This window comes from Bidens hawaiensis, unplaced genomic scaffold (assembly GCF_021521415.1).
Source record: "Bidens hawaiensis isolate Kalapana, Puna unplaced genomic scaffold, B.hawaiensis_p1.1 tig00065261_1, whole genome shotgun sequence".
Classification (NCBI taxonomy): domain Eukaryota; kingdom Viridiplantae; phylum Streptophyta; class Magnoliopsida; order Asterales; family Asteraceae; genus Bidens; species Bidens hawaiensis.
Genome location: NW_027506574.1, coordinates 15,643 through 28,848, shown reverse-complemented (window position 1 = coordinate 28,848; position 13,206 = coordinate 15,643). Strand labels below are relative to the sequence as shown.

The window sequence follows — 13,206 nt, the reverse complement described above, 5'->3', positions numbered from 1 at the left end:
GCGGGTCTTCAACTTCAAGCTTATCATCATTCTTTTGATTTTCCCGAGGCTTTTCTTGATCTCTTGCAATGTTCTTTGGGCTCCACTTAGCTTGAAGTAATACTTGTTTCGTTTGATCATTAGACATATTCCCTTGGGCTTGAATCTCTTCCTTGACCACGCGTTTAAGTTCTTGAACACTTTTCTTTGGACATTGAATTTTGGAACTTGAATCTTTGATTGGAATCTGACTCATACCTGGCTTGTCTTCTTTCAGTCCAATACTTTGAAGATCCCGACCTACAAAATTCTTCATTCCAATAATAGCTCGTTTACTGGCACTTGCTATCTTGAGACAAATCTTGTATAATCGGTCCTTGGTCCTTGTCACCTTCATCAAAAGCTTACCTGTATCATCTTTAATGGTTAGTAAATCATGTTTCATGTGAATCTCGCATCCACCTTTCGTTGCTTGACCAAGACTTATGATATTGCACTATAGGCTCGGGATGAAGTAGGCACGGTCAACAGGCGCTGCTCCCCCGTTTTCCCTTCAATTAAGACCGACCCTTTTCCACGAATATCAATGCAAGATACATCTCCGAACTTCACCTTTCCCCTTACTTGTTCATTCAATTCATAAAAACAAGATTTATTACCCGTCATGTGATTCGATGCTCCGTTTTCGAGATACCAAACATCTTTCTCCATCGGCTCGGTTTCGAATGCTTTGGAATCACACCATCTTCATTCAGTAAAACCGTCTTTTGATCACCTTTTATCATAAACAAAGATGGATCAAAATAATCAACTTTGTTTAAATTAGATTCTTCCTTTTTCTTCATACGTTCCGGGCACATAGTCGCAAAGTGACCAAACTCATCACAACGGTAGCACTGAACCTGTGATCTATCCTTTCTTCCCCTTTGGCGATCATTGGTTTTTCTTTGTCCCTTATAACTTGACCCACGATCTTGACCACCTTGGTTTTTGCAACCATCTAGGTCCTCATCATCTCGGTCTTGACCTCCAGTTTCACGGCCTCTTCCGCGCCCTTGTGAACTCGACCAACCCTTACCACGGCTACCGGACTGATCATACGACTTGTCGTTATTACTTTCCGATCGATTGAAAAGTAACTACCCTTATGAATTTGGAGCGCGCTCTCTCCCTCGTAGACGTTCCTCAAATGCCTTAAGTCTTCCAATAGCATCTTCAAAAATCAAACTTTCGAGATCAACACTTTGCTCGATTGAGGCTACAAGTTGAAAATACTTATCTGGGACCGCATCCAGTAACTTCTTCACCAAGACATTTTGCTCGAACACGTAACCTAGACTAGTTGCCTTTGAAACCATACTTGTTATTTTTCCTGCAAACTCGTCAACTGTCTCGTTTTATGCCATCTTGAGTTTTTCAAATTCACTTTTTAAAGTTAGTAGTCGAGCCTTTTGAACTCGCTTGGCCCCAACATACCGTGCCTTCAAAGCCGTCCATATATCCCGGGCATTCTTGTATTGAGAAATCTGAAGAAGAATATTACCTTCCACCACTTGAAAAAAAATGATCTTGCCATTTATTATTCTTCGCATTAATAACTGCACCCTCTTCTGGTTGAACAACTCCCCATAGGTCTTGATCATCCAATATCACTTCCACCACAATTGCCCATGTGATATAATTAGTTCAATTCAACTTTGGAACATGTAGCAATATCCCCCCCCCCAGTCGCTTTGGGTTGGATTATCGGTCTTTCTTCATCACCTGCCATTGACATCAAACCCCTTTGCTCTACTTCGTTGGAACAAAAACAAGCCAATAAATTCCAAACAACTTTTCAGAACTGAACCAAGTTGCTCACAAAATTAAATCAAATCTTTCGTTAAAACCTATCTCGTTCAACCTGTCTGGATTGAACCGCTGGACAGAGAAGAAAGCCGCCGTAAGTCCGCCTGACCTACCGCCGCTCGTATACGTTGCTGGTTCCAGAACTTACTTTTCCGATGTCGCTAACTCGCCTCCAAACACCCGTTAGCCTTCTTGAACCGCCTTGATCGGAAACGAACTTGCTTCCGAGTTGTCGTCGCTCGAACAACCTGCTCGCTGCACCGCCGTACCTACGCCGCTACTCCGACGTATCAATACGCACCAAACTTGGTTCCGATATACGCCGATTGGTAACTCCTTCTCAAGCCACCGCTCACCGCCGATTGATTATCGATTTCTTAAACTTGGCAGTTCAAGCCCCGGATCGATAATCAAACACGAATTAAACGACTAACTCTAGTTTATATTAATCAGAAAATCTCACTCAAAAAACTGATTACAATATCTCAAACCCTAACTTGGTTTAACTCTTGATAAACCCTTCTTATTCTGGAAATCCTAGCTATTCTTAGCTTGATATTGGGGAATCTCATATACGGTCTCCTGGTTAGCCTCATAAATGTAAGAAATATTTCTATATCCTATATTCAAAGGAAAGAAATGAATCTGGATATAATCAGGAGACGTTTGGTTGCACCAACTTTTCTTTTAATGTCTAACCATAACTCGGCTTATATAGACTAACCAAACTTGCTAGCCAAGACATTACCAAATATAATAAAACCCTAATAATTCTTGGGCTGGGCTTTACCCTTTGGCCAAACAACAGTTGTGCCAACACGTAACCCCTGCAAGACACAAAAATTAGGGGAAATTGTTACCACACATTAAAGGTCATTACTTAATTGTCACACAATAAAAAGACTACAATTCAAATTTTGAACATAAAGGACGTTATAGATTTCGAAACCTGCCGGTAAAGTGCAATCCTCTCTTCCCTCAATGGTAATGGCATCTCCGTTTGGTATGACAAGCATGAGCCTCAAATGTGTGTGTGTGTGTGTTTTGTTCTAATTTCAAGAAGATCGATTTGATGGGTTATGAGCTAAGCCCGAACCGATTTTGCCCCTCTTACCAACCATATCAGCAACATGTGTATTCTCTTCTTTGTTACTTCCTGGAAAGTGTTTGATAAAATTTTGGTATTGTTCATTAGTTAGCCCAGGAATAGACTGAAGTCATTTTCAAGTTTCAATGTAGGCAACCTTTAGTGCTTCCCAGCCATCATTTCGGGTACCCAATAAGCTGAAGCATCCTTCCTTTTCATGACCATCTTTTCCATCATGTTTAGTGAAAGCTTTGTATGTAGTTCCCAAAGTAGGTGTTGGTTTTGTTGCTAGAATTTGGGTTTTAATTATCGTGAATTCCAAGTCTAACCCCATATGGAAGTCATAAAGCCTTTACTTATCTTGGTGATCCGTTAATCTTTTACCAATACTAGATCCAAAGCCACTACAAGATCAGTGAGGAGTGGGCAACACAGACCCTTCTTCATCCCACAAAGACCGCAGTTTGGCGAAATACATGAACATAGAAGCTTCATCATGTCGGGTGATTACAATCTACTGCCTTAATTTATAGGCTCTTCGAACGCATTCCTTCTCGAATTTCTCAAGGAGATCCAACCAAATTTCTTCAGACGAGTTAGCATATTTGACACTGCTATAAATCGTTTTCTCCATGGCCATACTAAGTCATCCCTTTATCATCAATCGCACCACGTCAGTGTGATAAAATCAGGAGATGACGATTATGGTTTCGTGAGGGTCTCATCAGTGAACCCTATTTTGTTTTCGGAGAATAGAAATTTTGTCATCTCTTGCGACCAGTTAGAGTCATTGTTGTCGGTGAATAAATCACTAACGCGTAGTTATTTTGGATTATATGAAGGATGAATTTAGTAGGGTGAGGAATAATCAACGCTAGTGTTGGAAATGCTTCCAGATTTATCATTATCTCTAGTCATCGTAGCGAATAATGTTGCAACGTGAAAAAATCAAAAGTTTAGGGTTTTGAACCACCCTGATACCATCTAAATATTGATAGAAATAAAGAGTATTATTTTTATTCTATTGATTATTATTCTAATACAAAAGGGGTTAATAGAGAAAATAGTTGGAGATAAACATAGTAAACTCCAAAGTTCATAATACTTAACGGAAAATACAACAACAGCCATACCCAGAAAAATAAGAAACCAAAAATAAGAATATCTTTTAAATAAGAGGAATATCCTTTGCCATGACCCGTATGCTGGACCCGTAACCTGATGGCCCGTAAATAAACCCGATAAACCCAACATTAATAAGAATACATTTACATTTCTATGTAAACTTCCATTAGAAATTTTTGTTGTTTAATAATAGTTTTATTTGCTACATCATCTTTTTTTCGTCACAGTAGGGACTTGTTTTTAGGGAAATGTTAAAATACAAAGGAAGACAAAAATGAGAATTATGAGAAGGATTTGTGGCCACACAAAAAACCTCTTAACAAAAAATTCATAAAATCATAATTCAAAATATAAATTAAAAAAAAATTTAAAAGTCGAATGTTTCCTCCGTCATTCTTGTTCCAAAAAAAATGACAAAAAGACACAATGACGAAAATGAACAAAAGACACAATTATAAATAAAAAAATACACAATAGATCACAAAATATAGCACAATGCCGAATAAAGTATATCACAATGTTGAGTAATATAACACAATATCAAGAAAAAAACAAAATGTCAAGGAAAAAAGACACAATCAATCACGAAAATAAACAAAAAATACAATGATAAAATATAAGACTCAATGATCTTTTTCCTTCAACATTGTTTTTTTTGGGGAGGGGGGGGGTTAGAATGAGGAAGACGGTGGAAACATTTTTGTGCTTTTACTTTTTTCGGATTTTTACTAAATTTTGAGTTATGGTTTTTTTTATTAATTGTTTTTATTATTTTAAGGAGTTTTTTGTGTGGCTATAAATTCTTCTCACACTTATCATTTTTCTCCCTCTTTATTGAGCAGCTTGACTGTTTGTATCCTTCGGTATAAGGAAGTGTTTGCATGTTAAATGATAAAAATGACTTGTGTTTTTAAGATGTCTTATGCATTAGAGTTGGTGTTAAAAGTATTTTTTTTAAACCAAAAAGACTTTCATTCATCTCAAATAATCTTTTATTCTCATGGTCTTATTTAAGGATTTCAAGGAAAACGTTTTTTATGTATTTTTGAAATGTCTTTTTTTTTCTTTTTATTGAAAAGGGAAATCTACTTTTACTCATTATACTATTAAATCAATAACTATTTTCATAAATAATATATATTCTTATAATTTATTTCTAATAAAATAATTTAAAATTATATTAAATTGCATTCAACTTAATTACATTCAACATATTTTAATCTAATATACTATAAATAAAAATAAAAAATAATAATAATAATAATAATAATAATAATAATACATGTGTTCCTTAATGAATTTGGGTTTTTTTTCAAAGTTTAAAATTATATTAAATTGCATTCAACTTAATTACATTCAACATATTTTAATCTAATATACTATAAATAACAATAAAAAATAATAATAATAATACATGTGTTCCTTAATGAATTTGGGTTTTTTTTCAAAGTTTCATGGTAGTTATTTTTATTTTGTTTTCATTTCGGCTTTTGGTTTTTGTTTAGTTTTAGTTTTTATAAAGCCGTTCTATTTCAGTTCGATTTTGTTTTTTAGTTTCGTTTTAGGTGGGTTTAACTTTATTCAGTTTTTCGTTTTGGTTTTTACGGTTTTTGTTTTTGGTTCAGTTTCAGCTTTATCGGTTTTAATTTTTCAGTTTCATTTTGGTTTTTGTTTAGTTTTATTGGTATTTGGTTTTATTTAGGTTTTTCGGTTTTGGTTTTGTTTTAATTTTTTTTTTCAATTTAGTTTCGTTTAAATTTGTATTTAATTTGTTTGGTTTTAGTGCCTATTAAAAAATGAAAGAATATGGAGGATTCAAAAATTAAGTGAAAGGTTTACATGAGTTTCAACTTTCAAATTGGTTGAAGTAATTGAAGCTTTATATTTTTTTTTATCTTCATAACCAGTAATAATACATGAGATTTGGTAAAAAGGGTTTCAATAGCTAAGAATGTTTTGTGTGTTACCCTTCATTTTTTTCTTAGTCTTCAGGTGCGCTATTTCAATTTTCATTTATGAAAATGGGTCATCTTATAATGTTTTGATTTGTTTCGGCTCGGGTTAAATTGAATCATTTTAAAAAGGTATAAGTTTAGTTCTCATCAACGAGTCACTAAAAAAGGTATCGATTTTGTTGGGATTTCAATGGGTCTTTTTAAAATTATCAGTTTGGTTCGGTCATAACAGGTCAATTTTAGAAGATATCGATTTGGTTCAGGTTAAAATGGGTCATTCTCAAAACGTAACGATTTGATGCTGGTCAAAACATGTCATTTTAACAATGTTTCAATTTGGTTATTTTCTTAAATGCTCTTTGGGTGTGGTTCAGTTTATTAGGGTGAAAGACTTTTCACATGAAATGTGAAAACAGTTTTCGTAGTCTGTTGGTCACTATGTTTGTTAGATTGGTATATGAATGTTTATGTCATTAGCTGTGTTCGCGGTCCAGGAAGAAAAGCAACCCGAATTGTTCTTGGGTGCTTATTAGGAATCTTTCATAGATGCTTGTATTCTTATTTGCTTGCTTTGCAGACTAATATTAGTGAAGTTTGTTTGTTTTCTGTTAATATTATTTTTTAAAGTTTATGTTTTAAAGAATCAAATTTTCTTCGTAAACATTCTACAATGTAAAATTATTCTTTATAAATTTATGTATTTCAATACTTTGTTTGCGTATGAATATGATATGCTATTAGAAATCATGTTGTTTCAAAAAATATATTAAAAAATAACTTATCGTTTGTAATTATATATATGTTTACTTAACGATTTCTATATTTCTGTCCGTGTCGTACACGGGTCAATAATCTAGTGCCTTTCTAAATAACTAAACGCAAAAAGACATTTCATAAATAGATGAACTGAAATTGCTATTTTTCCTTCTTTTAATCCAGACAAACATATGAAACAAACTTTATCGATAAAGTGGTTGAGACAGTCAACTGCCAACTAGATCTGAAACACGTAATTAGTATTTCAGACCAGTTAATAATTGGAATGGAGACTCGAATTGAAGATATCAATTCCTTGTTGAAAAGTAAACAGTACAATGCTATAGCAATTTATGGCATGGGAGGCATTGGAAAAACAACACTCGCTCAGGGGATTTATAACATTCAAAAGCATGATTTTCAAAGGCATAGTTTTGTTAAAAACATAGGAGAAAACTACAAAAACGGCTTGCTATTTAAGTTACAGGAAGAACTTCTAAAAAATATTTCATAAAATAAGAAAATAAAGATATCTGGTACTCTTGAGGGCACATCTAAGATTGTGAAGATCTTGCAGAGTAAAAAAGTTCTTATTGTTCTTGACGACATTGATGACCAAGATCAACTAAACAATTTGCTTGGAACAAAGGTGTTCCATGCAGAAAGCAAGATTATAATAACTACGAGAGATAGACTTATAGATAGATGGTTTGCATCTGCATCTAAATCTTCGGGGTGTAAGGTTCACGAACTCAACTCCTTGAATGATGAGGAATCGTTATGGCTTTTCAGTTTGCATGCCTTTCCAACCAAAGCACTTATGGGAGGTTTTGAGGTGCTTGCAAAACAACTAGCCCAAAATTGTGGAGGAAATCCACTCGCTCTTAGAGTATTGGGTTCTTCCCTTTGTTTTAGTGACGAAGATCTACGTAAAAAAGAAGACATTATAGAAAGTTGGACTAATAAATTGAATTCACTGAATTCATCGAAAGGAAATCTTGATTCTCAAATCCAAGAAGTGCTAAGGAAGAGCTTTGACTCCTTGCCACTTGACAGACACCGAGACTTGTTTCTGCATATTGCTTGTTTTTTTGTTGGGGAACTTGAAGAACATGTGATATCGATATTGCAGGATGACTTGGATATAAAATTTGACATCCCGATCCTTGTTAACAAATGCCTTCTTACCGTTTCACAATCAGGCCACTTCGTGATGCATCAACTGCTTCAAGAGATGGGAAGAACGATAGTTTGTGGAGAGGACAAAGATTCCGCAAAGCGTAGTAGAGTTTGGAATGATACAGAAGCTTATCATGTGCTGGAAAAAGGAAATGTATGACGTGTTTCTTATTTTCATCCTTAAAATTTCTTTCCATTTCTCAAACTTATATATAAATTAGCATTATCTAACTTCATGTCTTTTGTCCATTAGGGTTCAGATAAAATTGAAGGTCTATCACTTGACATGGAAAAGGTTAAGCAAAAGGACAAAGAAGTAAGTTATTGTTTTCTACTTGGCATTTGGTAATATTTACTAACATTTTCTTAGTAGTTGATAGTTGTCATACCCAATGGGAAGAAACCTTTCTAGGTTAAAGACTTGTTTCTCAAAAAAAGAAAATTGTACTAATAAAACATTGTAGGTCCTTCAAACGAACTCAGATGATGCAGATTAACTCCTTATTTGAATTATTTTAATATCTTTTATTATTTTATATTTATCTAGTTTTCATGTTTATCTTTTCGTGCCTAGTGCTATAAATAGGGTTATGATTGTTTAGTTATTTAGTTTTTGATATTGAATTTTAATTAATAAGAACATTTTTCTTGGAACCTTTGGTTCATTTTATCGTCTTTGATTATCATGAGTGTCTTGAGCCATTGATCGCTTCCGAAACTGCATCAGTTGGTATCAGAGCTTTTGGTTTTCAAATGGCTCGACTTGAACGTGAATACTTGTTTGCTCATAGATTCGCTGACAGAGGCAACGACACAAGTGTTTTCTACTCATGTGCTCGTGGAGAAGATCGACGTCCTACTCGCAGAGTCGCCGACCGAGGCAGCGGTGGAGTATGTTCCGACCCACGGGATCTTAAGAAGATCAAACGACTCCGACAATGAGTCCGCGGTCTTGAAGAGATCCACCGACTCCGAAAACGAGTCCGCGATCTCGAGTTACAACGGGAGATGTGCAAGACGGAAACCGAGTCAAGCACCATCGTCTGGGACGAAGGTGGTGACGGAGAGCAGCAGTCGTTTAGCCATCATCCATACCTATTCTTTGAACCAATCTATCTGGAGGGTGTGTCGGAAGACGGACCGAAATTCGATTCAGATGGGTTTGAACCCGATAAGGAAGAATCCCCCGATAAGGAAGAATGTGTGTTCGTGCAAAAGGTTCTTGACGGGAGTATTTTTCAAGAGGGAAAAAAGGAAGCACAAAGAGATAATGAAGATGGTGGGGATCCGGTGGTCTCTGGTGGCACAATAGTAGTTAAGGGTGGTTCAGTGGACGGAGGAGATGAATCGTATGTGAAGTCACCAACAATTCAGCCGTGGGTAATGGGAAAATTGCATGTTGAAGTGCCAAATTCTTCGGGAGGTGCAGATTTGAAAATTGAATTTGAAGATAATGGTTTGATTTTTGAACCAAAACCTTCGGAACCGATTAAGATTCAACTTGATGATAGTATTATTGTTTCTAAATTTAGTGACGGCATGCAAACCAAGAAGAAAGAGAATGCACATGAGCTTCCTATGTCTAGCCTGAACAAAGCAATGGGCTTTGCTGGCCCAATGAATAATTTTTTTAGTATGTTGACCGACAAGAATTGTGAGGATGGTAGTAGGGGTCGACGGAAATTTTTAAGCAGTCTACAATTTTGACTAATACACTACCAAGTAAAATTGGTGGGCCCTCACATAAATTGACAAAATATGGGCCTAATGATAAAAGTGATGTGAGGGTAAATGCTAGTGGTGATTGTCTTTTGGAGAATGGAACTCATATATGTTACGCATGGAGTGCACCAATGTTAAATAAAGGCTCATCTCCAATCGATCAAGAAAACAGTCCGCCCAATGCTCCTTTCGACCCAGGTGCTATGGGTTCAGTGTCGCATGTGCTGAAATCTGAAGTTGAACAGTTTAGGTGGGTCTTGATGATACCGAATAAGAATCGGGTAGATTTTCCTTTTGAACCCGGTGGATTGCCTTTGATTTTTTCAAGTTTGCTTTTAAAGATTTTCAAGTTGTCCATGAAAAAGAACAATGGAGCCGGGTTTTTATCTCGGGATGTCAATGATCTTTTTAACGTTCTCAAGACTCGAGGACGAGTCTTTTTTGAAGACGGGGAGAAGGAGGTGGAGGGACCCGACAACCCAATAGACCCAGGTGATACGAGTTTAGAGTCGGGTGAGGCGGCTTGTGAAATTCAATTAGTTGAGCGAGTAAAGTCGAGAGCAAACAGGAACCGTTCTAATGCTACATTCAACCGGGGTGGTATACGTTCAGAGTCGCGCAAGGCGTTTTGCAAAGTTGAATCGCTGGGGCATGTCATGAAGTTAATAATTAAGGAGCGCTGATGTTCCTTTTGATCCAGGTGGCTTGGGTCCGAAGACAAAACTCGAGGACGAGTTTTTTCAAAGATGGGGAGTATGATGCAGATTATATCCTTATTTGAATTATTTTATATCTTTTATTATTTTATATTTATCTAGTTTCCATGTTTATCTTTTCGTGCCTAGTGCTATAAATAGGGTTATGATTGTTTAGTTATTTAGTTTTTGATATTGAATTTTAATTAATAAGAACATTGTTCTTGGAACCTTTGGTTCATTTTATCGTCTTTGATTATCATGAGTGTCTTGAGTCATTGATCGCTTCCGAAACTGCATCATCAGATCTAACAAGCGGTAATGGATCTAACGTGATTCCGGGGCGTGGAATACCATCAAATCACAAACATGAAGAACCGAAAACAATATAGAAAATATTATAGCAGAAGAAAGTCTAGATCTTGAACTTAAATAATGTTAAATGTTTAGAGATTGATGGATTCCCAAATGTTACACCTTTAAGGGTATTTTCTATGAAGTTATGGAACCATAAACTAGCTCAAGATACATCTTTCTTATTTATAGTAGTAAAAATAAATCACATGTTAGACAACTAGACTAATACTGTGCAACACTTCAAGACGGTAATTCTTTCTTTTAATCTTGGTCATGTTATAGCTTATTTTGGCACACATCTTTAATAAATTGTCCCTACTATATTGATACTATTAAAATCTTCAGAATCTTCAGTATGACATGATTAGCAACTTAAACCTCTGCATCTGATGCTCTTAACAATCCCTCTTTTTTATTGGATTATCTAAGCTTGAACTTCATATGCTTTGATTGTAGGGAATCAATTTTGAGAGATTAGTTAACTTTGATCGCCAGGCTGATCAAAAATATTCTGAAAACTTTTAAACGAAATAAGTAAACAACCATTTTTTATTTAAACAAAACAAAATAAAATAAAATCTCTTTTTGTCCTTTTCTTGCTTTTAATGAATAACATAAACGAGCCGTATTTTTGTTAGTTTTTGTTTTACATATAATCATTTTGATGTTGACGAGTCAATACATGCAATTTTAATATATATATATATATACATGTATATATATATATATATGATGAGAATCCTAAAAAAAAAACTTTCTGAAATTTCGAACTTTGAGACCCAGGATCACAAAAAACCCCTTTAAGAAAATATTAAAAAGTTATGAAACATAAATAAAAACGAATATTTTAAAAAGTAAAAAAACAAAAAAAAATTATTTTTCATTCCGGTTTTAGAAAAAAACCTAATTATACACATATGTATATTTTTATTTAATCTTCATTTACATAATGTACACGTATTATAGGTCCCGAAACCGGATCCAACAAACGAACGAATTTTGTTCTTGATAAGCAATCGAGACGGGTGCGGTGAAATCAGACGATCGAATGAAAACAAATAAAGAAAAACGAACGATCTCGTTATCGGATAAAATATTTATAATATTAAACGAACCGACCCCCACCCAAGGTGACCTCCCCTTAGGTGGGTGATTTACACCATGAAACACACATATAAAAGACAACAAAAGAATATATTTATAGCCTAACTCGTTTGTTCTAGAAGCCTCATCCCATTGAAGCTAACCGCACGTGCCGAAGCCCTTGTTCGTGTCCGGATTTCTCGCCGACATAAATTATTAACTTGAACGTAAATATATAATGGGTTTCATAATTTGATATCGCAAGTCACAACTTTTTGGCCTTACAATCACCCCCTTGACTTATGATATCAAATCTTTGTCAAATCGTGTCTCGCATTTTCGCAACTCAACCTGATAAACCGGAGCTTCTTCAATCACCCCCCTCAAGGTATGATCCACCTAATTCATTCATAAAGGAATTCTCGATTCGTTATCTATCTCGGATCTTTAAGCATTATAGGTTAAGATGAGCTCGACGAAATACCGGGAAAACGATCAAATGGCAAAGCTTATTATTTCCCTTTTAAGCACATTGAAAACAATATGGAAATAATACGCTTTGAATACTGTCCAACAATGACGAAAAACCCGAACAAGTTTGACTTTCTTTAGTTTGGTCAACTCAAAAAATAATTATTTCACCGCCCAAAATTATTCCATATAATCGGCCAAAAAGAAACTCAAATTCGCCCAAGCGAACCAGCTCAAAATGAAACTCAGCAGCCCATCATTATGAAACAGGCCTAGATAATGACAGCCCATCTTAACAAACCCAAAAATAATCAAGTTGGACTTAGTCTAGGCCCAATTTGGAGCACATGCCCATTATACAGCCCATATGTATCATTTTAATAAAAAAAACCCTAGCTTACATATGAGTCAGGCGCCACCATCAAGAAATCACCAGTGACCATCCGCCGGAAAACTCGATCGCCGGAAAACCCGCCGGAGATATCACCGCCGCCGGCCACATCCATCCTCCAACATAGCGCTATCTAGTGAACCAAATCCTACCTCCATAACATCAGCCGCCATCAATAACAAAACCATTGCTGGGAAAAAAATCGTTCACCGTAGAACCTTGTTCTAGCCACCACCATCCTCCGACGCTTACCATAAGCCGCTGCTGCTACCGGAGATATGGCTGCATCCGGCTTCACCACCTACCACTGCCATCAACAGTTACCGGCGTACCCCAAAGCCAGAAAACCGAATTCCAACCACCGGCCACCGTCTTCATCCAACAGTTGCAACAATCAGAGATAACCGACACTCATGTCGGGGTTTGATGTACATCTCCAATCTCTATAATCGTCACCGGAGAAGAACTATAGGTTCACCGGAATTTCGGCGTATGGCGGAACGGTTCATGAAACGCCCGGATTTGGCACTTGTAGATCCCAAACATTCGAATCTACAA

At 35.9% G+C, this 13,206-nt stretch overlaps 1 protein-coding gene across 1 annotated transcript; it reads left to right on the top strand.

The window, feature by feature from the left end:
* Positions 1 to 7,036: 7,036 nt before the first annotated feature.
* Positions 7,037 to 8,503, top strand: LOC143618202 (disease resistance protein RPV1-like). Its single transcript, XM_077090503.1, has 4 exons — positions 7,037 to 7,186; positions 7,280 to 8,083; positions 8,183 to 8,245; positions 8,477 to 8,503. Exons 1-4 carry the CDS (start codon positions 7,037 to 7,039, stop codon positions 8,501 to 8,503), a joined length of 1,044 nt encoding a protein of 347 aa, XP_076946618.1.
* The last annotated feature ends 4,703 nt before the right edge of the window (positions 8,504 to 13,206 follow it).